This window comes from Neodiprion pinetum, chromosome 6, assembly GCF_021155775.2.
Source record: "Neodiprion pinetum isolate iyNeoPine1 chromosome 6, iyNeoPine1.2, whole genome shotgun sequence".
Classification (NCBI taxonomy): Eukaryota; Metazoa; Arthropoda; class Insecta; order Hymenoptera; family Diprionidae; genus Neodiprion; species Neodiprion pinetum.
In genome coordinates, this window is record NC_060237.1 from 5,297,612 (window position 1) to 5,321,970 (window position 24,359).

General features: G+C 41.2%; 6 protein-coding genes across 13 annotated transcripts; 3 read left to right on the forward strand and 3 right to left on the reverse strand.

Moving 5' to 3' along the window:
* Positions 1-1,215: 1,215 nt before the first annotated feature.
* On the forward strand, positions 1,216-3,850 carry Cyp4g15 (Cytochrome P450 4g15). Its single transcript, XM_046632191.2, has 8 exons — positions 1,216-1,295; positions 1,376-1,623; positions 1,727-1,924; positions 2,149-2,401; positions 2,482-2,695; positions 2,760-2,951; positions 3,026-3,263; positions 3,357-3,850. Exons 2-8 carry the CDS (start codon positions 1,395-1,397, stop codon positions 3,716-3,718), a joined length of 1,686 nt encoding a protein of 561 aa, XP_046488147.1. The 5' UTR covers positions 1,216-1,295; positions 1,376-1,394; the 3' UTR covers positions 3,719-3,850.
* A 121-nt stretch (positions 3,851-3,971) lies between these two features.
* On the forward strand, positions 3,972-19,154 carry LOC124221839 (tetratricopeptide repeat protein 29). 3 transcript variants are annotated; one of them, XM_046632188.2, is made up of 10 exons: positions 3,972-4,270; positions 4,580-4,803; positions 4,897-5,088; positions 5,185-5,415; positions 5,474-5,649; positions 5,728-5,853; positions 5,920-6,031; positions 6,153-6,308; positions 6,416-6,631; positions 19,135-19,154. In XM_046632188.2, exons 1-9 carry the CDS (start codon positions 3,972-3,974, stop codon positions 6,592-6,594), a joined length of 1,695 nt encoding a protein of 564 aa, XP_046488144.1. In that variant the 3' UTR covers positions 6,595-6,631; positions 19,135-19,154. The 3 variants fall into 3 exon arrangements, with proteins under 3 accessions (XP_046488144.1, XP_046488145.1, XP_046488143.1); XM_046632189.2 differs by lacking the exon at positions 19,135-19,154 and adding an exon at positions 13,521-16,265; XM_046632187.2 differs by lacking the exon at positions 19,135-19,154 and adding an exon at positions 13,861-16,265.
* On the reverse strand, positions 6,814-12,731 carry LOC124221833 (putative leucine-rich repeat-containing protein DDB_G0290503). Of its 4 annotated transcripts, none has more exons than XM_046632172.2 (6): positions 12,056-12,730; positions 11,202-11,450; positions 10,871-11,023; positions 9,672-10,793; positions 8,314-9,518; positions 6,814-7,674 (listed from the first exon to the last, which is right to left on the reverse strand). In XM_046632172.2, exons 1-6 carry the CDS (start codon positions 12,185-12,187, stop codon positions 7,653-7,655), a joined length of 2,883 nt encoding a protein of 960 aa, XP_046488128.1. In that variant the 5' UTR covers positions 12,188-12,730; the 3' UTR covers positions 6,814-7,652. The 4 variants fall into 4 exon arrangements, with proteins under 4 accessions (XP_046488128.1, XP_046488125.1, XP_046488129.1 ...); XM_046632173.2 differs by having other exon boundaries at positions 6,815-7,674; positions 9,891-10,793; positions 12,056-12,728; XM_046632169.2 differs by having other exon boundaries at positions 8,314-10,793; positions 12,056-12,731.
* On the reverse strand, positions 13,553-15,434 carry LOC138191160 (lipid storage droplets surface-binding protein 1-like). 3 transcript variants are annotated; one of them, XM_069137212.1, is made up of 3 exons: positions 15,069-15,434; positions 14,486-14,572; positions 13,553-14,301 (listed from the first exon to the last, which is right to left on the reverse strand). In XM_069137212.1, exons 2-3 carry the CDS (start codon positions 14,570-14,572, stop codon positions 13,747-13,749), a joined length of 642 nt encoding a protein of 213 aa, XP_068993313.1. In that variant the 5' UTR covers positions 15,069-15,434; the 3' UTR covers positions 13,553-13,746. The 3 variants fall into 3 exon arrangements, with proteins under 3 accessions (XP_068993313.1, XP_068993314.1, XP_068993312.1); XM_069137213.1 differs by lacking the exon at positions 15,069-15,434 and adding an exon at positions 14,664-14,758; XM_069137211.1 differs by lacking the exon at positions 15,069-15,434 and having other exon boundaries at positions 14,486-14,714.
* LOC124221613 (TWiK family of potassium channels protein 7) lies at positions 15,909-22,020 on the reverse strand. Its single transcript, XM_046631796.2, has 6 exons — positions 21,150-22,020; positions 18,346-18,477; positions 18,039-18,243; positions 17,358-17,570; positions 17,136-17,285; positions 15,909-16,488 (listed from the first exon to the last, which is right to left on the reverse strand). Exons 1-6 carry the CDS (start codon positions 21,414-21,416, stop codon positions 16,073-16,075), a joined length of 1,383 nt encoding a protein of 460 aa, XP_046487752.2. The 5' UTR covers positions 21,417-22,020; the 3' UTR covers positions 15,909-16,072.
* A 448-nt stretch (positions 22,021-22,468) lies between these two features.
* LOC124221841 (TIP41-like protein) lies at positions 22,469-24,330 on the forward strand. The gene is made up of 6 exons (XM_046632192.1): positions 22,469-22,618; positions 22,879-23,059; positions 23,237-23,416; positions 23,494-23,716; positions 23,797-23,955; positions 24,044-24,330. Exons 2-6 carry the CDS (start codon positions 22,881-22,883, stop codon positions 24,242-24,244), a joined length of 942 nt encoding a protein of 313 aa, XP_046488148.1. The 5' UTR covers positions 22,469-22,618; positions 22,879-22,880; the 3' UTR covers positions 24,245-24,330.
* The last annotated feature ends 29 nt before the right edge of the window (positions 24,331-24,359 follow it).

Sequence of the window (24,359 nt, forward strand, 5' to 3'; positions counted from 1 at the left end):
TCCACCAGTCTTTAAACTTTCCGATTCAAAACTTGTTCGAAGCAGAAATAATAATAATAATAATAATAATACGTGATTTTTTTGTTCAAACCTTGAAAGCACAACGTCAAATTCAATATCAGCACTAAAAAACATTCAAGTACCATAGTACACGAAAATCAGATGCGTTCTGGGCTTTGGACTACTATATTTGACCTGTAGTTATAAGGTACAATTTTTTTTCAACTGACCTGGGATTCATGATTAGCGACCATAAGAACCTTGCAGTACCAATTTTGATCAAATTCCGTTGATCCATTCTCAAGATATCATCATTTTAGTTTTATTTGTCAAAATTTTGTTATTTAAATAATACGAAAAGCATGAAACAATTAAAGTCAAATTGATTGAGACCAAAATCATAAAAATGTGGTTACTCGTTCTCGAGATATCGTCAAGAAAGAAGTACCTTGTTGGAAATAATATTTACTACACCGGGAAAATAAAAATATCTGCATATGAATAGAGTAGAACGTGAGTTGTACGCACCAACCGAGGACGCATTGTTTGTTAATAAGATCAAAAGGAAGTGTGTGGTGTCACATCGATCACACGCGGTCGTGACTTGCGGAATCGCGAATTCGGTTTCACGATATCTGAAATGAAAATGATTTTTCAAATTTGTCCTTGTCCATTCTTTAACTTTTATTTTGTTTTATCGTGAATCGCATCCATCCTCATCATTAAAAATTTTTCACACTCAAGTCAGTTGAATGTCGCAAACATATGACCGCGCTTTGTGGCCTTGTGTATTTCTAAAATATATACGTGTACATGTTTGTTACAGAGCTATATACAAGACAAGGAAATCCTCGCTAAATACAACGCAAGTAAAAGCCGACCAGCAGTTACGAAAACCGGCTAAAAGTTAATTATCTCTCGCAGCAAGAGCGTTCGACACGATGAGAAACGTCGGTGGAAAATACCGTGGGACGATCCAAATTCAAGCGTACATAACATATTGCACGTTTATTCCAAATACAAGAGGAGGGGGAGGGGGGTACAAGGAACAACTACGCAAGAATGATCCGAAGAAACAGTTTGCATGCGATTAATTAGCGATTCTAATCAAAGCATTATACGTATATCTGATAATAATTGGCGTCAGCTAGTAAGCTAATGCAAAGGTGGGGGGAGGCGGTCATCGAGGAAGGATATAAAAGCTTACCCACCTCCGACCGAGAGTCAGTTCGGTGGTGTTTCATCAACTGTTAAAACTCGATCAACCGCAACCCCACATAGAAAAAAAAAAAGAGGTAAGTGTGACCAATAGCGAATCGATCGGTTTTACCTCTACATACTTGGATTAACGCTCGTCTCCATTATTTCCTACCAGTATCACACTCGAGACAAAGATGTCTGCAGCTGGACCCGATGTGGTAGCCGGGACGGTGGCTACAGCCGCCGCCAGCGGACTATCGGCGACCACTATCTTCTTCTCACTCCTCGTCCCGGCAATAGTTTTGTACTATATTTACTTCCGAATTTCTCGACGACACATGATCGAGCTTGCCGACAAACTTCCTGGCCCTGACGGAATACCATTCCTCGGAAATGCTCTCGAGTTTCTGGGAAGCTCAGACAGTACGTGATGATACTAAAGGCGAAGCTCTTGTACCGAGTCTCTTGACGAAAGTCAGAAAACGTGTATTCACTTACATATAAATTATTTTTGTCATTTTTTAAGCCATCTTCCGGAACGTCTACCAGAAGTCTTTCGAGTTTGACCAGGTCATCAAGCTATGGATCGGGCCCAAACTTCTCATCTTCTTGGTCGATCCCCGTGATGTGGAAGTCATCCTGTCGAGTCACGTTTACATCGACAAGTCCAGCGAGTACCGATTCTTCAAACCTTGGTTGGGAAACGGTCTTCTCATCTCCACTGGTGCGTTACAAAGCATTATCCGATCGTGAAGCTGACACTCTGCTTTCTCTATCAGCTTGTGCTTTTGCCTTTTGCCTTTTGCTTACTTCCTGCACAAGGAAATTTCCGGCTTCTGCGAAGTCAAGACTCAGACATGCGATAGGCTACCTGTGCGTAACAGCAGAGGTGAGAGTTTCACGGGGGAATTTATAATGTCTCTGTAATTTTTGCATTCATCCTTACAGGGCAGAAGTGGCGGGCTCACCGCAAGCTGATTGCTCCCACTTTCCACTTGAACGTGTTGAAGAGCTTTATTGACCTATTCAACGCAAACTCCCGCGCCGTTGTCGAGAAGATGCGTCAGGAACAAGGCAAGGAATTCGACTGTCACGATTACATGTCCGAGTGTACCGTTGAGATTCTTCTGGAGACTGCTATGGGAGTTTCCAAGAGTACCCAAGATCGCAGCGGATTCGAATACGCCATTGCCGTGATGAAGTGAGTATCCCCAAAAAATCAACTGCTTCCAGCCACTCTGGACTCTGACTCTGTCTCAACTAATATGCCCGGTTTGTCAGGATGTGCGACATTCTTCACCTCCGTCATACCCGCGTATGGCTCAGGCCGGACTGGTTATTCAACCTTACTAAATACGGCAAGGACCAGGTCCAACTCCTCGACATCATCCACGGGCTCACCAAGAAGGTCATCAAGCGCAAGAAGGAGGACTACAAGGGTGGAAAGCGCAACCTGATCGACGCTGCCGCAAATCAGGCTGACGGAAAGGCCAAGGTACGATTCGGTGTGACTGTCCACGCGTAATGTTCTCATTTTACAATAATATACCGCTGTGCAGAACACAACTGTCGTCGAGGGTCTGTCCTTCGGACAATCCGCTGGACTCAAGGATGACTTGGACGTCGATGACAACGACGTTGGTGAGAAGAAGAGGCTCGCCTTCCTCGACCTGCTCATCGAGTCTGGACAAAACGGAGTCGTCCTGACCGATACCGAGATCAAGGAACAAGTGGACACGATCATGTTCGAGGTCTGTCGTAAAATCCAATTCCCGCTGAGTCCGCGTCCGTTCACCGTACAGCTCAACGAATCTATTGATTTTAGGGACACGACACAACCGCTGCCGGATCAAGCTTCTTCCTATCGTTGATGGGCATACACCAAGATATCCAGGAGAAGGTAATCGAAGAGCTGGATGAAATCTTCGGAGACAGTGATAGGCCAGTCACGTTCCAAGACACTTTGGAGATGAAGTACCTCGAACGATGCCTCATGGAAACTCTCCGAATGTACCCACCCGTGCCCATAATTGCCCGCGAAATCAAAACGGATCTTAAGCTAGGTACCTGGCTGCTACTATAATCGTAATTGCATCGATCCCTTCTAGTTCTTACGCACGCGTAAGCTATCCTAAAATCTTAATCTACCTTGACAGCGTCCGGGGATTACACCTTACCCGCTGGTGCCACCGTGGTAATCGGTACCTTCAAGATGCACCGTCAGGCCAACATCTACCCGAACCCGGATGTCTTTAACCCCGATAATTTCCTTCCCGAGAAGACAGCGAACCGTCACTATTACGCGTTCGTGCCCTTCTCAGCCGGGCCCCGTTCCTGTGTGGGCCGTAAATACGCCATGCTTAAACTGAAGATAATCCTCTCGACAATATTGAGGAACTTCAGAATCAAGTCCGACCTGAAAGAGGAGGACTTCCGGCTGCAGGCTGACATTATCCTGAAACGTGCCGAGGGATTCAAGATCCGGTTGGAACCCAGGAAGCCTGGCGTCAAGGCCTAAACTAAACAACCGTATACTTACAATCATCTGGTCAAAGGCTCGAGTGAGCTATACGCATAGGATAACATATTCCGTGTATATGTTTTATATTGATCTGTTTAATTGTAAAATTATAACGTTGTACCTTATGTACACCATATTTTGTTGATATTTAACGAGCAATAAATCACACAGCAGTGTATCCTGGAAAATAATTAAACGTACGAGCCTATCTTCGCTCGGCGGCGGTCGGTTGTTTCGGTTGCAAGGTGTCATGACAGCCGTTGTCAATCTGCAGCCGAAAATCGCACAAAAAAAAAAACAAATTATGTCACAAGCGTATCGACCGTATTGGGATTTCTGCAAAGCCTTCAAAAATCAAGTTCCACCAGCAGCAGAAAATTATGGCGAAACTTTCGAAACCCCCGAAAACCAAGTGGATACTCCTCCACCTCCTCCCCTTCCTCCTCCAAGAGTGAAGACTATAGCTAAGGCGTTCAGGAAAGAACTTCCAAAAGTCAAGGCCGCCTGGAAATCTTTTCTACCTGATCTGTCGACCGAAGACGTCAGGAGGTGAGCCCTATATCGCTATATATACATACATAAGCGCTGCAGATCATCGAATATTACAGCAACGCGCCATTTTGTTCATCACTCGCAATTGCGGGTGAAAGGTAAATGCTAATTGCCGGTACAATAAGATCATCTCGAGAACAAGGAAATTTATGACCGTGGTCCTTTCAGACCTATAAAGCTTGTGTATTACTAGAAGGATGTAATAAATTAAATTAAATTAAAATAGATTAAGCCTCACAAGTCTCATGATCCCGCCACATCGAGCTCACATGATCACTTATTTGCTGATCAATAACGGTGTCGCAGGTACCACTTTGCGCATCACGAGATAGTTTGTCTGGAACTCGAAGAGGCTGGCTACGAGAACGCTGCTCAATATCTGAGGATGCTATTTGACCTGGACGAGGAGATGAGAGTCAAAGCTGGACCCGGGACGATAATTTGGACTAATCCACGGATCAAAGATGACGGTGCTTCAATTGATCGTCTGAAGATCGGCTTGGCTGAAGCGAACAAAGCGATGCTGAATGGTTGATTCGTCACATAGTTTCATTCAATTGATTCTTGGACGATAATAAAATCCTTGTATGTTGTCTAAATAAAAATATTTACGTGTTCCACAGAGCAGCCGATCGCGCAAGCAGCTGCTCTTCTAGACACAGCGTTACACTTTCAAGGAACCAGTTGGGAATGGTGGTGGGTTGCAGAAAAACTCTTCAGAAGCGCCATGGCCGCTAGTGAAGCTGTTGAAAATGATGACCACCAAACCTTAACGACGATAAAATATCTCTACGGACGTTTCCTCTTCAAAGAAAGTATAACTCGACTGAATATTCATCACTAGATGCCGGCATCCGCAGATACCGTTTACAGTTATCGTATATGAAATATTTTGTCTTGATACGCAACAGTGAAGGAGACTAAAGTGTCCTTAAAATTTTTGGACGAAGCCAGGCAGGCGTCGGAGGATAAATCGTGGAACGCATCGAAGATACTTGGTATTAAGCAGGACAGCGTCTTCAGGGAGTGCTGCACCCTTCTGTATCACGCCATGCTGGAAATGGCTATAAGGGCGCAAAGAAACCACGAGACCGATATCGCGATTGCAGCTTGCCAGAAGGCCCTGAAGCATGCTACAGACTGTAAGACAATGCAGCTTGTCCAATTCATTATGGGCATAAAAATAAATTACGTTTTCAGCGGACCACGAGGAGTACATAACCGATGTGTTGTGCGTACTGGGAAGAAGCTACCTGGCTTCAGATCAGCCGCAACTGGCCCTGCAGAATTTCATCAAGTACTTAAACCTCTCCAGGCAGATATTCGACCACAACGGAATATGCGACGCCCACATGGAGCTGGCCTTCACCTACAAAGTAACTGCAGAATCTACTATATCTTTGTCGGAAAGGATTCTAGACATGTCACTGATCTATGTTTCTTTCTGAGTCCAGGAACTGGGCGATCCGATGAACACCATGGAACACCTGGAACGTCTCCGAGAGACAGCCTCCAAGTTCGAACTGCCCTACAAACTCGCGCAAGCCCATTACTACATCGGAGAGCATCTTCTGACTCACGTAAGATCCAAATACCAAATTAATCGTATTGTGGTATGTATGAAAATTATCCTTCTTCCAAAATAGGGTGTACTTCCCACGGCCACCTCGCATCTGGAATTTGCTTTCACCCTCTATAACGGATTGGGCCAGACGCTGGAAGCTAATCATGCTCGCTGTATAGCGGCAGTATCGAAAGGTGATTTTTAATGCCATCAGGATGAAGATTGCTGATTGGATGTCACTTTTCGTCAATGCCATTGCCTTAGTCGACTGGTTCGGTTCTGGTTCTTCGTAAATTACCAGTTTCGTTATTACAGGGCAAGAATTCATCGACCAATATATAGAATTGATACTCCAGTCCGGAGAGTACGATCAAGCGGCTACCGTAAGGCTATGTGATTGGAAAAATAATAGAGTACCATTTTGGAGGGGAAAAAAATACACCTGCGAAACCTACGGTGAAAGCGATGATGGTAAAGAGACATACAAGACGCGGTAAACTAAGGAATAAATTATTGGAATAAATAACCCAAATAAAACAGATGATTCGCTTGACTACATGAGAAAACGTGAATTTTAGGAGAATATCAGGAATTTCACCAGCCTCTGCAAAGATCCGAGAATCAGATTTACTGGTCTGCGTCTGATTACGAGAATTCATCACACTCTGAAGTTGTAAAAGTTGAAAGCCTACAATCGGCGGTTAGTGTCCTCTCCGTAGATTCCGTACCACATGAAGCCTCTGATGAGAACGATTAGCACAACACAAGGATGCATAACTAAGCATTTGTTTGATGTGAGTGCATTTTTTTATCCTATCACCGAACCGTTAATTTTCGTAATTTTTGCGACTCTAAAAAAATATGACTTTTATCGTTTAGGAATAAGCGAGCTATATTTTCGTATGAAAATGCGCAGTATAAATACATTTCAATTTTTTTCACTTGGAGTGATCGATTATCTTATATAGAACACGCAGAAATTCCGGAGCTTTCATAATCATAAGACGTTTTAAAGTCGATTCATGACGCTAGCATCTCGTTAATACAAATCTATTAATTTCGTGATAGATCAATCGCGGATAAAACATATTAAGTATAGTATATTTGAAAATCATGACTTTATTTTTTTTTTTTTACTTCTCTATATAACCATGAGATAGAGCTGTTGATACATTAATCCTTATGATATACGTAGGTATAATCTGTGTATTCATACACATACTCATTTTGTGTACGCACAATATACATATAATATATGTACAAAACATGTGCACACCTTTAAAATGTAACTAGACGAATAGTTGTAATTTTTAACATAGATGAGTATCATTTGAAATTGGACCAGGGAAAAAACTGAAGCAAATATAAAATACAAACGTATATGCAAAAACAAGTCAACGACTATCTACCGCTTTATCGGTAACTTAATTGAAGTAAGAAACGCTTCTGAACGGCGGAATATCGCTTACAATTAGCTGCAGCCTTGGCTATGTCATGTATATCGGTATATAACTGCTATTTTCGTATCAAGGGTGTAAAGTGTTACGCCCGTGATGCGAAAATTTTTCATCTTACGTAGGCGTAAAACGGGATTTTATGATCCGTGTGCGGGCGTAAAATTCCGTTTTCCACCTACCACGACGGAAAATTAATTTAAAATGGTGAAATTTCACCGTACTGAATAAATATTGACGTGAATAAAAGTAATACATGTTTGCATTGGTTGATTTTCCTATTACAGCCATGGCGGGATATGACGTTGTTTAAAACTTGAAAATATCGTTTTCCTTCGCAATAGCGATATTATTATCCGTGCTACCGCGTGCTGGGAAACAATCTGAAACATACGTAATACAAAGAACTGTATAATTTCGCAAGGAAATCAGGAATTGTTTACATGTTTCCTTTTATTCATCACACATCAATTTTTTAATCTTGTGTATTTCTAATTTTTTTTCAACAAAGTACAGTAGCCAATACTTGACGGTACTTCATAAAGGTTTCTGGACCACGTGAATTACCAATGTTTATGCAACACTGCCCATTTAGACAACGCAGTTTTATGTCAGCATTACAATTGCTACTACCGATATTCAATTTGAAAGTCACTAATTCTCATTCGACGTTGATAAAAATAAATCTTCATTGTAGATCTTGCATATTCTTCTACCGCAAAATTCTTCCAATCCTACTCAATCATTTATCGTACAATTACTATTTACTCAATTTATTTCACAATTTTACCCGTAACTGCAGCGATGACTAAAATCTATGAAGAGAGATGACGCATTATCGTGGTCGAGTAATTTCGAATAATGTCGTTGAATTTTAATAGAAATATACCTGTACACTAAGAACTTAAACTGCGATAGTTCAAACACTCGTAGTGACAGCAGATATAATTCGTTATTGGATTCACAGTTAAATATATATATCCAATGGAAGTATATCATTTCCAAGTCACTCAGAGACTAACTTTTCTTGTGCCTCGACCAAACAGCTTGTTGATATTTCATCTGTGCTCTTCTCTATCTCTTTCGAAATGCTTTCCAATGTTTCAGGTTCCGATATTAGGTCTTTTTCACCTCGCTTTTGTACCTCTGCAGTTGCAAGATCGATAACTTCCTGCAGGATTTCAGTAACTGTAGATAACGCATGGTTATTGCTTCCGTTGTTGGGTTCTTCAATATCTTGAGGAGACTCGCTCATCGATTCTTGAGGGACGTTGTCTGTCATGCTTTGTTCATTACCTTCCAAGCTCGGGTTTATTGATTCGTTTTTCGTGTCAAGGTCCTTATCTACAGTACCAATTTTTGTGGTGGTCACTACATCTAGTTCGTCATCAATAATTTCTTTACTGTCGTTCGTTTCTATTAGCTCCCCATCAACATGATTCGCATCATTTATGGCCAAAACATCGTTTTTGTTCTTGGTTTCATCTTCTAGCTTCTCTGTGTGCTCATTGAAGTCTTCCAACAAGTTTTCCGTGTCTGCGATAAGACTATGCACATCGGTTTCTTCATTGTTATCTAACCCTGGAACTTTTTCTACGACTTCACAGCTCTCATTCGATGGTGCAGCAGTCACTATGACATCCTCATCATTCGTATGCTCTACAACGTTTGTTTCTTCGGTATTTGTGATAGTTTGCTCAAGTTCCTTCGGTAATTCTGCAGACAAACTTTCATCCAATTTTTTATTTGATATTTCTTCCGTAGAATCGTTATCATCGTCACAATTTAATTCCGTGAGCAAATTTGGTCCGGAATGAATTTCATCTACCTTGGTTTCTGGCATTTGATTATTTTCGGACCGATTATCACTACCCAGATCTGAATCTTGCGCAATAACCTCTGTGGTAACATTTAGTGAATTAATAATAACTGAAGTCGACTCTTCTGAGAGTGGCCTATTCAATGTGTTAACACTATCGATCTCTCTAGTGCTCTCGAATTCCTCAGATTTGTTGTTGCCTAGTAACAACTGTGACGGTAAATCACGACGAACAATTTCTGTATTATCTGTGTTAGACTCAGCTTCTTTAGTCTGTTCCGCATCACCAGCTGAAGTAGGTATTTCCGGATCGAGAAGTTTTTCATTCACCTCAGGCAGATCTAGCAAACAGGTAACGTCAGAGGACTCTTGGGCGATTTCTTTCATCTCCGAATTTTCATTGAGCGTCTGAAAATGATTATCGATATTCAGCTTCTCTACTTTAATTTCTACCTGCTTGAAATGTGTCAATTCGTGCTTCATTCCAATCACTTTATTTTTATATTCTGTTTTGCAAACTTTGCATACATATGGATTTTTGAGTTTGAAGGGAAAGCTAACCATCATCAATTTTTTAGGTCGTTTAGGAGAAGCTTTGACTTTCAAAGGCAAACGTTGATTGGCGATTGATTCGTCACTCGATTTATTGCATTCAATGTTTTTTACATCCTGTCTCGATCCAGGGCTAGCTGATCTTTGTTTGGCGCGTATGGGAAGGTTTCTGATTTTTGGACTGGCTGGTAATGCGGACTCTGAAATCAACGGAACTTTGTTGCGTACCTTTCTCAGTTCTTTCCCAGCTTCTGTTTCAGCCTCAGAAGGTGGGTCCTCACTTTTAGACTCCGCATGACGAGTCTTCAGTTTCTTACTATTGCCAGGCGATTTAACCTTACTGGACTTATTCTTAACATGAAGATTATTCAATTTTTCTTCGGTTTTAATTTTTTTCGCTTCAAAGATATCGTTGCAGTTGTCCTGTAGAGTGATACCCTCAGAATCAGAACTTTGGAGACGGGTACTTCTCCTTAACTTCTCCTTCTCCAACGGAATGGTCACCATTGTATTTTGTACGGATTTTAATCTCTTATTTGATCTACTGTCGCTGTCAGCTTCCTCATTAGCGTTTCGCTTTGTTCGTGACCATGAAGTTGTTAACGGTTCTGCTTCCGACTTAATATCATCAATACCTCGTTTTTGCCGGGTTTTTCTGGCAGCTTTAGTATCTGGTATCTCGTTGCCACTATCATCAGATATAACATAAATTGCGCCTCCTTTTTCATCTTTTTCAACATTATATGATCCATTATCTTTCGACGAGGCTGCACTCAGCACATCCTTGACAAACACTGCACAAAGTCTAGTGTTTTTAGATTCAGTCTGAGTGTTTGGCTTACGTTTATTACCTGTCGTCGTACTTATTGGATCCATTGTTATCCAGCACGCTTTACACACTGTGAGGCCCGTTCTGTGTAATCTGTACATATCGATACCATCTTCTATTAAGGTTTGACATTGACCGCAGGTACGGAACTTTAATTGCTGAGGGTGCTTGGAGTTCTTAAGCCTTTTTGCGCGCAACTGTTTGGGAGCCATTTTGTTGTACTCACTATCCGAGTCAGAAGTATAGTGAAGTTTAGCCGCAGAATGGATGGTTGTCTTACGACTCACCACAAACGTCTCTGTCTGAAATAAAGTTAGGACCATTAGGCCTAGATCTTTACAAGCTGTGCAACAATTTATTAAAATACTCATATGCACACCTTTGGTAAACTAGCTACAACAGCTTTACACTCAGTTATTTTCTCTAATTTAGACCTCACTTCTCGAGCCAATTTCTTCAAATCGTATAAGATGTCCAAGTTGTAGCGGCAGAAGAGGCATATCAATAGACCTTCAGACTCTTCCCGAGTTATCTGTGAAGAATTATAAAACGTATTTGAATTCAAGGGTTAAGAACAAGAGTGGAAATTCATCATAACTATATACTTATAACTGAAATCCAAGAACAACGCCAGTTTTAGATTACAGAGTACATTTCACTTGTTGAAAATAGAGGAAGCGTGGCAAGTCAAGGTCGAATTAGCAGCTTACCGATTTATGAAAGCATTCATATATCTTCTGAATAGGGTCGATTTTGGACTGGAAATCTTTGGCAAGTTGGAACAAATACTTGTTTTTGACACCAGTGAAACACAGGCAGCAGGATTTCTTTGCCACAGTCTTCTTAACCTTAGCAGCTTTAGATGCTTCGTTATAAGTTTCAACAAACTGGTGACATTCGCCCAATTCAATTGCACACTTGTGACAAATTTTCGACGATAGCGTCCCCTTTCTGTCAACCTGAAAGTAATATTTTCAATATGATATAAAATTAAATAATAGGATTAGTATGATCGTTGAAAATACTTTTTAAACATACGATGATCAATAAATTAAAAAAAATAAAACAGTATAATTTGCCGAAGAAAAAAAATTAACTAATAATACGTGAAAGTAAAGGTCAGTGAAACAAATCAATGCAGTGTCGTGTTGCGTATACCAACCAAAGCGTAAATAGAAAAGAGGTTATGTCAAAACAGTCTCTGACGATTACCAGCCAAAAAGGCAAGTGAAGTTTCGAAATTCGCGAAACGTGTTTTCAGGATATCTTGTTTCCATACCGCTCGGGTTTACTGATTACCGATTAAACGATAGGAAAAAGACAAGAGTACGGAATACGAAATACCGTCCAGGATCGTGAATTGAAAATGCGCTCAGACGCCGGTCGGTTACGGCGGAATTTCGGTGCCTTATACTCTGTTTTATACTTTAAGCGAACTTGAATCAGTTGATTCCTGATTCTTGTAGGGCCTGTGGCGTTCCGGATGGAATGTTTCCCAGGAGCCCAACTCCGTATCGACGGTTTTCGAGCGTTTCGGGTAAAAACGGGGTGTGATGATTTATACCTTGACGGACAAGCACGTTTCAAGTTCCTTGAGGAGGGATCTGTTCCCTAGCTGTCGATGGGTGGCCTTAAATATGTCCAGGAATATTCCCTCGTCGCTTGCGCACAGACAACAGTAATTGGAGTCTGTCATGTTGCGATGTAAATGAAAGGTGTCCGCGATCGTTCGCGATTATGGCACAATTTTTGAAAAGTATTAGCGTTCTCGGACGCTGTTACTTCAAGTCGATTGATTGAAAAAATTCAACGATCATTTTTTTATTCGTCACGATCCCACATTGTATTTATACATGAGCCCTTACCTTAATCAGTATTTCGATTTTATTCAGTACTTTTTTATTATCAATACTGTTTACGGTCGGCAAAGAACGCGGCAAAATTCACCTTACAACGATTAACGTTTTCGCAATGAATGAACGCGGACGATTAGGTCACACCAAAGTATTTGTTATTCACGATATTTTACCAACGCGCAACGAGACTGTGGTAAGCACGTTATCACTGAAGTTATTTCGTTTGACGATAAAAACTCGTCAACGTTTCAGAAAGCCAACAAATAAACTGGAATCCATAAGTTATGCAGGTTACGCTATCTGTTAATCCTATAAAATTACACACTAGAACCAAAATGGACGCGTCCAGTACTCCGAAAACCCGTTTTCACCGGCATGGCATCAATGTCGTGTCCGGTGTTTCGCGCCAATATTTTACAGATGGCAGCAGTTCTACTCGTTGCATAGAATGTCAGAATTAAAGAGATTGCTCCTACAGTCGGTGAGTATACGTTCTTGAAGTCACACGTGACAGTCTTTTGCTGCCTAGTTCTTGACCAATAGGAATGGCAATACAATACCGGTGATTTGCAAAATTTATAATCATCGTCAATGGGTAACAGAGTGCGTTCCAAAACCTAAGCCGAGAGTTGAGTCGAGTAATCAGCTGATTCTCGAGTTGGCCAGACTGGTATTAAGAATGACCAAAGATAATCGATCATTTTACAAACTGGATTAATCCACCGACTCGATTATTTTTCAACTCTACTCCAGGTAGGCGTTGACTGAAATTGTCAAGTCGCAAGTCTCGGAACGGTCAAAATTCACGACCAATATTTAGGGTTACGGCCTTGGAACGCATAGAGTTGGCCAAAGTTGACTAGAATTGAGTTTTGAAACGCACCCCCAGGTAGCACTTTCCTACTTTGTTGGCCTTTCTATTGGTCAAAAACTCGGCGGCAAAAATACTGCGGCCAATTCCTCAAACGGAATGTGCAATTGTGGAGCTTTGTTCAGAAGTCAAATTATCACGGGACTATTCGTCCTGTATTTCGATAGAAATATCTCAAAATGACTACTCAGAATTGGATACGATTTTGTAGCCGAAATTTAATCGCAAGTGTGCTACGTCGGCTATATTGAATTTGTGTCGTCGTTTGATCATTTGGTTAATTAATAAATAGTAATTTTCAGGTCGAAGTGTCGCAGGAAGAAAGATAACGATGTTGAAAAAATAAATATATTATACCTGGTTTTTACGAAACACGCGATAGCGTAACAATTATGCCATGAGGATATCTGCGGCACGTATCGTCGCACATAACACGCATGTACGACGAAGATCTTTGTGAAGGAAAAAATCTCAAGTAAATGAAAAGTATGCGTCGAAAATCTTGTTACTCCCGTTTTCCCGTAGCGATCATTTTTGATTTTTCGAAGCCTCGTTGGTTTTGCTGACATTTTCCGTGTTTGCCTTATCTTCCCCGTCGCCAGTTTTCGCAAACTGTGACACTTGATCTCGAACGTTTTCCAGCATCCTGCAAGTGAAATGTACGGCTGGCTCCAGGACATTACGATTCATGTAGTCCTTCGACTTTTCGTACAACTCATCCGGCGGCAGCTTTACGGATGGAATCTTCTCCTCGACGAAGTCCAGACCCACGCAGGCAGCGTTATCAATCGTCCTCAAGGGACGCTCCAGGGTTTCTTCAATTTTAGCGGTCACAGGACTGACAATTTCTACGCCCTTACTCCAGCCCTCCTCGACGTTCTCGAACATCGTCTGGACCATGCAATGCGACTGTTTTACGCTCGAGTAAAAATCCGACATCGCCAAAACTGTAACCTCGACGATTGGGATCTTGGCAATACGCCCCATGCATTCGTATTCTTTATTCGATCTTCTACCTTCACCATCAACTGAACCATCCGTGCTGCAAGATCTGGAATGGCCCCTGGACATGATACTCGCCACCTGAAAAAATATCACAACCAGGAGTTGCGACTTGAATACGAACTAGACGGACAAAAAGCTAAAATTTTTTCAAACCAATTAATCAAACACATTTAGTGTCAAAAGAAGACCAACTTAAGTCGCGAGATACTCTACAGTTCTCACAGAGAAGATAAAAAAAAAAAATTAGAGTTCATGTACCCACGCTGTAAGCAGTGTCGACGATGCTGAACGGTGCAGGCTTCTGGATTGAATTTAGTTCCTTCTCCGCTGTGTCGCTCTTCTTCGTCATCTTAAAAACGTTTCGGAGCTCGATCAGAAAGAAGATTCGCGTGCGAGAGCAGCGGTTTAAATCCTTGTAATAAAAATTTTAAGCCTGATACCGTTAAGGTCACGATCTCCGTATGTTTCACGCGAGAGAATATCTCATTGTTAAAACGAAAACTCTATATTTAGCACAGCTTCTGCTTCCAATTAGCATAGTCGTACAGCGCTGAGTTGCCAGTGAAAATCAAAATTAGACCTACAGAATGTAATTGGCAAGCAAACTGTCCGGCCCCGTTGGAACATTGACGCGGTATTTCCGGTGTTGGATATATCATGAATGAATATAGTTGTACCCATCACTAGCCAAACTGCAGCCCAGATCAATCCCAGTATATCATTCGTTCTTGCAGACTTAATAGACACATAAATGCACGTCGTGCAATAACCTAGGCATGTATGCGTACATACGTATAGTTGAATCGTTCAATACAGTTCATATTTATACATACAGATGCACTGACCTGTTTCGATTGTGAAATTTTTGGCCGATCCTTAGCGATGACTCGTCATACGACGTAGATGAACATAATAGACAAAGAGTATAGAATATACACACAATAAATCAAATGTATTTCCCGTGCGACATATCATTCGATGAAACCGCTAATTTATATACACCTGACGTTTGCTGTTAAAGTAGTTTAAAAAGATGACGACGATGAATAAGCGAGATAATTACGAGTGTCGGTCGAGTTCCTCGTCTTGTTTCTCATTAAATCTCCTATTCAACAAGTGTTCGCCAATTATACAGTCTATCGCAAAACAACAAATTAGTATTCAGCATTCATTACTACAGCCATCAATACTGCGCGCTAATTAGAGGGATGAACAGACAGGACTGCAAACGGCCCTCTCATCCAGTATTATACTTCATAAATAACGTACAGCATGACACAGTCTCAAAATACACCTTTATCTTCAATTTAATCAGGGTTATCGGAATCCCACGATGTGACCTTGTCGGGTTAAGCAACAGCGAGAGACTCTATATACCTTTGTTATTTTATTATTTACACAAACGTGCCTGAAAAATATCTCGCCAGTCACGTACCGGGGATCAGGGTGGTCGGTATGCGTGATTTTGAATCGTAAGCACGTGAATCATTCGATATTTTGAATTTTAAAATAAATATCTATGGAAAGGCGGAGGATGAGGAGTCATCAGAGATAAAAATAATTGCCTGCGAGATAATGGATCTGCGTCCAAAAACATTTTACGACTTTCGACTAAACCTTTGGAATTAAGTAATGGTGGTAACCGAAGTGCAGTTCTATTATTACCCATCAGTTTACAGAATGTTTATTTATATACATGCTCACACTGCCATTTGAAACTGTTTTCAACGGATCATTAACGATTATATCGTAATGTTATGAGTACAAAAAAAAGGTGCACAAGTATTTCACAATATGTTTATTATGTACATATCTACATAATTATTGTTATATTATAAGCGTAATTTAACTAAACACTGGACTCGTAGATGACGATTTGAACAATCGGCTTGTCGGGCTGCGGCGAGGACGGAACGGCGGCCGTAATGTCGCGGATTACAGCCTCGACGGCTTCTTCCCACTCTCGTTGCCTTCTGTCGCCGTCGGTCCCCGATCCACCTCCAGCACCTGCCATTCCTCCGCCACGTTTCATCCGCGGCATCGACACCACGGTCAAAACCTTGCGCAAATCATTCTGGAACGCTGACATGTCGCCCCCCGCATGTTCCCCCAACCTCTTCAAAGCCTCTGCCAGGGGTCCTCCTAGGGCCTGAAGTTGCCGCCAGGACTGAGCATACTGTCGTCGAACCAGCTCTATTATCGTACTGGTCAGCGCCAAACCGACCAAAATGTACAGCGTGCAGAGGAGCATGTATTTTGGCTTTTCTGGAAATAATATATAGAAGAGTTTAACCGAATCTGTGTAGTAACAGATTAAAAATTTTGTAAATTCAGCGCTGCCGCGAAACGGTTTCTTATACCCAGCATATATAGAAAGGCGTGTCTTGTATACAGAGAAGTTATTGTAATGATAATTTCCGTTTGAATTTTATTAGGGAACTGACACGTGTTCAAAATTGGATTTCACGCCTTCGTCGACTCATAATTTATCGAAAAAAAGGCAAATGTAATACATGAGCCCCACTATTTTTATTTATAGATATACTTCGTGCACGTGTATACAATATAAGTTAATACCAGTCATAATCGAATGTAATCTCTGATAGTCGGAGCTTGGTACAATATGGAGTGATTGAGCTATGCGCCGGGCTTTGGGCTTTCTTACAATCTACGTTAACACGAAACATCCATCATACATCGTTCAGTTTGATTGCCTCCGACGTGTCGTCACGCGATCGTCACGCAACTTTGTATCGCAAGTTCACGGAACTGGTAATAAAATGCAAAAAGTGATCTTCTTGATGGACGGCGGGCCCACGCCTCCCATATATTATCTTTCGAATATCTTCTCATTATATACTGTTGGATCTTATTAATCTCCCGAACTTTGGGGCTAATAACGTCGGACTCACTGGGAACTAGGTCGCCAAAGCCGATGGTGGTCATGGTGACGAAGCAGAAGTAAAATCCCTCAAAGAATCCCCAGTCCTCCTCCCAAAGCATGAACATCCCAGCTCCGCAGGAGAGATAGAGGAAGAGGAAAACCACCGCAACGAACGCTCCTGGAATACGGAATCGCATAAGTACACCTTGGATCGTTTCAAGCTCACTTCAAACTCAGATCAAGTCCTCACCCAAGGACCGCCTGCCGGCCATGTGGGTAGGCATGCACGTGGACCAGGACGCTGGAATTCGGGGCTTGATCCTCCGTCCGACGTTACTCAGGGCCCCAGCAAAGATTTTCCCCCAGTCAGCGATCACTGTTAAGGTTAACGGGATGCCGACGAGGGCAAAGAAGATGCAGAACACCCGTCCTCCGAACGTTGTCGGGACCATGTTTCCGTATCCTAGAGAATAGTACGAGAATAATTAGCGTCACAGAGGTTCATTAAGCGTGCTGTCGCATCTGAGTCTTCGAACCCGAACCACTAAAGAAAAGTATCACAGTATAATCTCGGCTCTTGGTTAATGAATGTCCTAACGAACAATCAAGACCCTGACGAAAAGGGGGTATAATACCCAACTTTTGGAGACGTGGATTCGCTGGTCTAAGCCGCTGGCGATGGGGCAAAGGCATATATATATATACCTATACCCGTGCCAGCGAAGACGGAACCACAAAGAGAACGTACCCCAGGGCGGGGTGCCGTGTCGGAGACGTTGATTAAAATATTTCCATTCATTGTTCCGGCGTTATTATAAGCCAGATTCCTGCAGCGGCCTGATTTCAACGGTTCGCCGGCGTAACGCGGTCACATATTTTGTCGACAGTCGTTGAAAACCCGGTCGAGAAATCAACTATACTAATTACTCACCAATCGTCGTCAGGACGGTGCTAGCGAAAAATACCGCCTGGAGAACGCTCCATCTGTCGCTGATTAGCGGCAGGCTCGACGTCTCGTCGGCATTTTGATTTACGGGATGTCCTTTTAGGGAATCCTTTGCTGCAAAACTCACGAGGAGGCCTGCTTGAGCTGCTTCCTGGACGACGACCTCGTACGCTTCCAATTCTAGGCTGACCTGTCCTCGCAACCATGTCGCGTCACACAGTGTGCTGCATCGCGAATACCAAAAGAACCAAAGTTCCGTGCAGATTCTACTACTGTTACTATTACTACTTACCAAGGTGGCCAAATTCGAAACGTCCGTGCTGTTCGTGATGGTGCCGACCAAGTGACGCCGTTGTGTCTGAACTATGGAACGGAGCTTGGTAAGCCGGGACAGCTCTGCCGGAAGTTCAAGTTCTCGAAATACCTGTCCACGCGTAGAAGTGTAAAATATTTTACGTTGTCATCGATAAAACTGTTCAGTAAATTCCCAATTTGATTATTACGCAAATGATGTTAACATGGACAACTGTAGAATAGCTTCAAGGTTTTGAAGAGCTTACCCGTCGACCCATTATTCAATTGTACTTTTCGAATTCAGTTGCAATGCAACCTTCCTCGATGGTTACAAACTGCTGTCAATATTTCCCATATTCGTATATCATAGTTTAATAAAGAAACGCGTATCTATATCGTGTGAATTGCAGTATTAATTATCCATCGAAGTAGACGAGGGCTGCATTAAGCGAAAGGTAATCCGTCTACCACCGTAGTTGATTAACGACTTGAACCCGAGCTCATCGTCGTTTGTAATACAAAGCGCGTTGGTTGGTGGAGTTATAAATGGAATCGGAAAAACAACCCCTCGTTGAGTCAATCTAGAATCGCTGTTGGCAATTAGCGGTCAAATTTCACGATGATGAAACGACAAACGTAAAAAATACTGCTGCTAAGAACGTTAGCATTGGATTGTAGATTGCCCTGCTATTTAATGAGTAAAACAATTTTTCTCTCTCTTTTTTTTACCGTCAAAAGATTTTATGTAATGCACGTTTGTTTTCAACAGTCCGTTAATTATTAATAGGTGCAGAACCATTCGCCAGATCGTTGAAGTATATCGAGATGTTATCCTGTAGCTGCATAATGGTTTGGAAAATTAGGAATCGAAGGGCTAGTGGCGGCGGAAAATGTTGACGTATGTAAAGTGTTGATTGTTCTTGCAAGTACGACAGTGAAACGAGCCATCAGGGAATCAGAGTAGAATTCAATTCACTCAACACATACATCAGACTTGTCTTTTATTTTTCGTGTATTGTATATACAATGGTTGAATTTACATCGGAGCATTGATTCGAAAGCTCATTGATTATTTGAAACGAAACAGTGATACGATTTCTGATGAAATGTAAACAATCGTTTCTCCTAATGCTTCGGTCTATAATCAAACTTAAACAACTTCGAAACTTTGACGCCTGTAGTAAGCTAGGTCGTTTCAGCCATAGTAGATATTTATACCGAATGTTTTTAAAATCAATTTGCCTAACCAATGGGCATTACGTCCGTATTTAGATCGAGAATATGTCCTGGTAACTCAAGCATTAATCTATGTTTGAAACTAAAGTCATGCCACTGCCAATGACGAACATACATATGTACTGTGAATAAGAATCGAAAATTCGAATATATGTATCTATTAGGCATTTGTTATTAAAATTTAATCCGAACGAGCTATGCACTTATACTTTCGACGATTTGAAACATTGTCACATATTAATTTTGATTTCTCCAAAATTTTGCGTTTTAACTTAACCAAGCGAGTATTTTGCAGAAGTTAAATGCACGTCAATCCTCGCTAAAAAATTTTGGCTCGAATATTTCTACTCCCACCTTGTTACAATTGAGAGTAATATCGATGTCCTCGATTCAAGCACGCGTTCACCCTTCTCAGAGTACCATGAGAATTATTCAGTTTTCTTTTCATCGGTGCTCTTTTTATATCGCGATGCTGATACATAATATTTCACTCCGCTCTCGCTAAGGATGTCGCACATACATATCGATTATGGTCAACACGATACCTACAAATCACAATTTATTTCCGCAATATATGGCCCTCTTAGTGAATCGAGGGGAGGTTGTAAAAAGAAGAAATATACTTAGACTGGGTTCGATTATAGGCTGTATGACTCCATAGAAAGTGCTCAAAGTGACGGAAAAAAGCCCAATTTACCCCGTGCAGACATCGTGGTATAATCGTATATATTTACGTTGGTTTGAGGATCATTAAAAGATTATGCTGATCTCCGGTAGTTTATCCTTTCGAGTTTTAAATGCACCGAAATTGCCTAGCTGCGAATTTGAAAGATATGTAACATATGCCTACGTATACAAACGACTTGGCGTGGGCGTGCCACATTCTATCTGCCTAGTGGTACTTACCTTTGAAATATTGAGAGGTTTTTATGATTCCTCGAAAAAGCATCGTTTCCACAAGTCTGACGATAATTCTAGAAGCGGTTGAATTTGTGTTTGTATATGCATACCGCGACGCTAAGGGTATGGAGAACCGAATATCTATTCAGTTGCTAGGATAGTTCTCGAGTTCAGCTGCGTTACTACGGCAGTTTCGATAATTCATTGAAACAACAAGGAAGAACTTTTTCAACCATGCCCTAATTGGACTAACGAGAAAACGGGAATTTAACTAATCAAGTGTATTTCAATCATCCTTCAGGTCGAAAGCAAACCGCATACGATCAGTCCGCTGAAGAGGCTTGTACAAAGTTTACCTATTGGTCTCGCGTATCAAGTGAGTGGTAACATAAAAATAACTCTTCGAATGTGAACATTGTATGAAAGACGAAGGAAGATAAATGGGTCAAACAAACCGACTGCCAACTGTTAGCAAGGTGGTATCATTCAGAAGAGACTAAAACAACGTCGAAGAAGCCTAAATTATAACTGAGGGGTGAAGAAGAAAGAAAAATAACTAATCACTCGAAGAGCGAGTAACTGAGGTTTTTCAATCTTGAATTCTCGAATCACGCTCATCATTAAAAAATTTTAACAATTACAAGAATTTCAGACTTAACAACTCACCACCCCGCCAACGGCAGTGTAAAGCATCAGGGTGAATAGCAGCCCAACGTGACTTGCGACGGACTTGAATTTCCGAATAGTTTCCGCCTTCAAGAACTGTCTTTTTACCGAATTCACGACACTCGCTTTCCGTTTCCCTCTCTCCGTTTTTTCACCCCTGGATTGCTTTCCTTCGACCTCTGAATCCTCGGGTTCTTCAGGGTCCTCCGGTTCACCCGATGCTCCGTTGCATCCTCGAGTCAGTTCCGTCTTTTCGGAGACAGTCATCGCGGAGTTAATTTAACCGCAGTTCGTTGTTCGCGGTAATTTATTTGCAGCCACACGCGGATCAAATATGTATTTTAGACCTAATTCTATAAATTGTATGACTATTTTTATCTTCGAATCTTATTCCGCCAAATCGAGACTATCCACTGTCGAACGCGATACAGCTTGCATGGTTCTCTTCTTTACTCGAATGAGAGTACGACGCATTGTGGGGACGTTTCGAATACATAAAAATTCCATAACATCTTCAACCACGTCTTATTCATTCGCTGGGCGCGTTTTCGCTGGAATCGTTTTACAGCTTCGTGAGAGTATGAATAATAAATCGTAATAGTAAAAACAGAGAAATCAGTCTCTAGGGCGAAAAATAGCTATTGCGAGAAATAAAATCACTTTCAAACGCTCGGTTACGTATGGGAAGCTGGTCTGCGTTAGCTGCGATTAATTATAATCTTGCACTGGAATTGTCATTTGGAAAAGATGCTGTTTGGGGAACCGCTTTAAAGCGACTGAACCAAATCTATCCTCCGCAGATAACTGTCGCGCTAAACTATCTCTCTGTCCATTCGACTTAACTGTATCGCTAGCAGTCCGAGGGCTGCTCCAGCTTGTCGAAACACGCAGCCGCGCGTTCAGATCTCGCGAGGATCTGGCGGTAAGCGCATCTTGTGCGAATTCCAAAAATTCAAATACATACATGCTTATAAATGGATATATATTCGCATAGTCTGTGTTACGAACACGCAGTCGTAATCTAATTGATGCAATACTATTTTTTCGTAACTACTCGAACTGGTATCAAAGTTATTGTAGTATTATTTTCCAGAAAAACCTCGCTAATTGCACCCACCTGCAGTCTCGTTCTGCGTTGGAGGCAAATGGAGCAACCTGATCACATGATATTTGACATCCAGTGAGCGATAGTACGCGAATTATCAGACATTCGGCACGGATTCATCCCTGTGCAGTCAAGATGGTATCGCTCTAAACAATACATGGTGATAATTCGCATGAATGTAACACATGCGACACATGCGTAGCCGGTCTGCAGCGCCAAACTTGTCTGAAAATGGCGGGATACGGAAGAACTAAAATCACTGTGTCAACTGTCGAGAGTTAGTGAAAAAGCCGGTGGTTTACTGAAACTTTAGTGAGGTTTACTAATTTTCCGGATGTTTTAATTTTTCCATAATTCGTCGCAGGTAAAGGGATCGATGCCGTGTTCTATTTACCAAGATTTTACACCCGACCTTTATTTACACCGGTCGTCCGGTGTCGATTATTGGTCTGTTAGTCTAACGGAGAGGTTATGTTGTTGCCAAAGGCGAATACGCTGTTTAAATAACACCTTATTTCTAATGTTGATTGGATTACGCCCTCGATGATAGAAACCCGTCGACAAAGATTTTATCATGATTTTTTTGAGAACATTATCCGCAAGTAGGATTTCACCTTATTACAGATATGACGACGGTGAAAATTCACGGAGGCATTGATATCCTGCGACTCCCTGTCAATGAAGAGGAACATTTATTTCCACCTTGGCATTTAAAGTACACCCAATCTCACATACTTCATTCAAAATGTTCGCGAAGCGAAAATGCCTGCGGAGACAATGACGCCGATTCCTGCCAGTTTTGTGTGTACGTCATAGTTATCATAGTCTCAAGATTCCATATGATTGAACATGATTATTCGTGTTGAAACTGAGATGGCTGTATGGAATATGTTATTCCGTTCTTTTCTTATTTACCTGTTTATTCATCAAAATACGAGCAATTTTGCGAAACGAAATATGTGCTGAGTAGAGAACGTTGCAGGTTTAACAGAACATTGGACCTTCCACATATGCCTGACATGGTATTTCCAAACAACATATTAACCCTGAAGTATGAGGACAAAGCTATTATAGAATTCAATGCCTTAGATGCTCTCAAACGAGTTTCTAATGGAAAAATTAATCTTCAGCTGGCCTGTGCCGAGGCTTGGAAAGAGTCGAGGTATTATATTTGATGTCATTTTTAAAAGTTCAACTGGTTACAGAGTACATTCAATAATTATGTACTATGACAAATAGATCAGAAAGTAGCGAATATCTGGAAGAAAAAGTAAAACCATTTGATTGGACATTCACAACGGATTACATGGGTACCATGAAAGGTTTCGATGTCGTTGAGACTAGTGAAAAAATTGATGTTAATAAGCTGAAACAGAAAGAAAAAATACTGTTCTATCATGATCTGACGTTATTTGAAGATGAGCTTCACGATAATGGAATCGCTGTATGCTCCGTGAAGATTGTAAGTTTCTTTTGAATATAATTATTGTTCTAACATACAATTATCATCAATATGAATGATTTCTTTCATGTGTTGTACAGCGTGTGATGCCCAGCAGTTTTTTTGTATTGTTACGTTACTTCCTACGGGTGGACAATGTTATGCTGAAAATTAACGATACGCGACTTTTTTATGAGTTTGGCCAGGATTACCTTTTACGGGAATTCACATCCAGGGAAGACAAGGTCGCAAATTTGCGAGTGAGTCATGCTTATTATTATTATTACTATTATTATCATTATTAAAATTTCTGTAAATACTGGTTTATTGTTAATAATTTTTCCTTAGGTATCACCTGTAATATTCACAGAACCAAATGAAATAGCTCAGTATTTACCGATAACCAAAAGTAAATGTCACAAGCTAACTATTTCTGAAAAATCAAACGTTAAACCGGAAAATCTTGCTACGCAGATTGAATCGACATCAACATTGGGCACTGTATCCAGTACCACAACTACGTCAACAACGAATAGTGTTTCTATGTAAAAAAAATATATTGTAATGGTGTGAACTGTGTTGTTTGCTATGTGAACTGACATACAGGAAAAATATAGGCAAATCTTAATACCAGATGTTCATGTTCGAATCAATAACATTCAAA

Excerpts from the sequence above, each read along its gene's own strand:
- LOC138191160 (XM_069137212.1), bottom strand. The coding sequence starts at position 14,572 with ATGACGAAGAAGAGCGACACAGCGGAGAAGGAACTAAATTCAATCCAG. Across the intron at positions 14,302-14,485 it reads TCGTCGACACTGCTTACAGC|GTGGCGAGTATCATGTCCAG; the intron begins GTGGGTACATGA and ends ATATTTTTTCAG.
- Cyp4g15 (XM_046632191.2), top strand. The coding sequence starts at position 1,395 with ATGTCTGCAGCTGGACCCGATGTGGTAGCCGGGACGGTGGCTACAGCC. Across the intron at positions 1,624-1,726 it reads GTTTCTGGGAAGCTCAGACA|CCATCTTCCGGAACGTCTAC; the intron begins GTACGTGATGAT and ends TCATTTTTTAAG. Across the intron at positions 2,402-2,481 it reads TACGCCATTGCCGTGATGAA|GATGTGCGACATTCTTCACC; the intron begins GTGAGTATCCCC and ends CCGGTTTGTCAG.
- LOC124221833 (XM_046632169.2), bottom strand. The coding sequence starts at position 12,187 with ATGACAGACTCCAATTACTGTTGTCTGTGCGCAAGCGACGAGGGAATA. Across the intron at positions 11,451-12,055 it reads AAACGTGCTTGTCCGTCAAG|GTTGACAGAAAGGGGACGCT; the intron begins GTATAAATCATC and ends TATTACTTTCAG. Across the intron at positions 11,024-11,201 it reads ATGAATGCTTTCATAAATCG|ATAACTCGGGAAGAGTCTGA; the intron begins GTAAGCTGCTAA and ends AATTCTTCACAG.
- LOC124221839 (XM_046632188.2), top strand. The coding sequence starts at position 3,972 with ATGACAGCCGTTGTCAATCTGCAGCCGAAAATCGCACAAAAAAAAAAA. Across the intron at positions 4,804-4,896 it reads GAACAAAGCGATGCTGAATG|AGCAGCCGATCGCGCAAGCA; the intron begins GTTGATTCGTCA and ends CGTGTTCCACAG. Across the intron at positions 6,032-6,152 it reads TATAGCGGCAGTATCGAAAG|GGCAAGAATTCATCGACCAA; the intron begins GTGATTTTTAAT and ends TCGTTATTACAG.
- LOC124221841 (XM_046632192.1), top strand. The coding sequence starts at position 22,881 with ATGACGACGGTGAAAATTCACGGAGGCATTGATATCCTGCGACTCCCT. Across the intron at positions 23,060-23,236 it reads GATTCCTGCCAGTTTTGTGT|GTTTAACAGAACATTGGACC; the intron begins GTACGTCATAGT and ends AGAACGTTGCAG. Across the intron at positions 23,956-24,043 it reads ACAAGGTCGCAAATTTGCGA|GTATCACCTGTAATATTCAC; the intron begins GTGAGTCATGCT and ends ATTTTTCCTTAG.
- LOC124221613 (XM_046631796.2), bottom strand. The coding sequence starts at position 21,416 with ATGACTGTCTCCGAAAAGACGGAACTGACTCGAGGATGCAACGGAGCA. Across the intron at positions 18,244-18,345 it reads TTTCGAATTTGGCCACCTTG|GTCAGCCTAGAATTGGAAGC; the intron begins GTAAGTAGTAAT and ends TTGCGAGGACAG. Across the intron at positions 16,489-17,135 it reads CTTTGGCGACCTAGTTCCCA|AAAAGCCAAAATACATGCTC; the intron begins GTGAGTCCGACG and ends TATTATTTCCAG.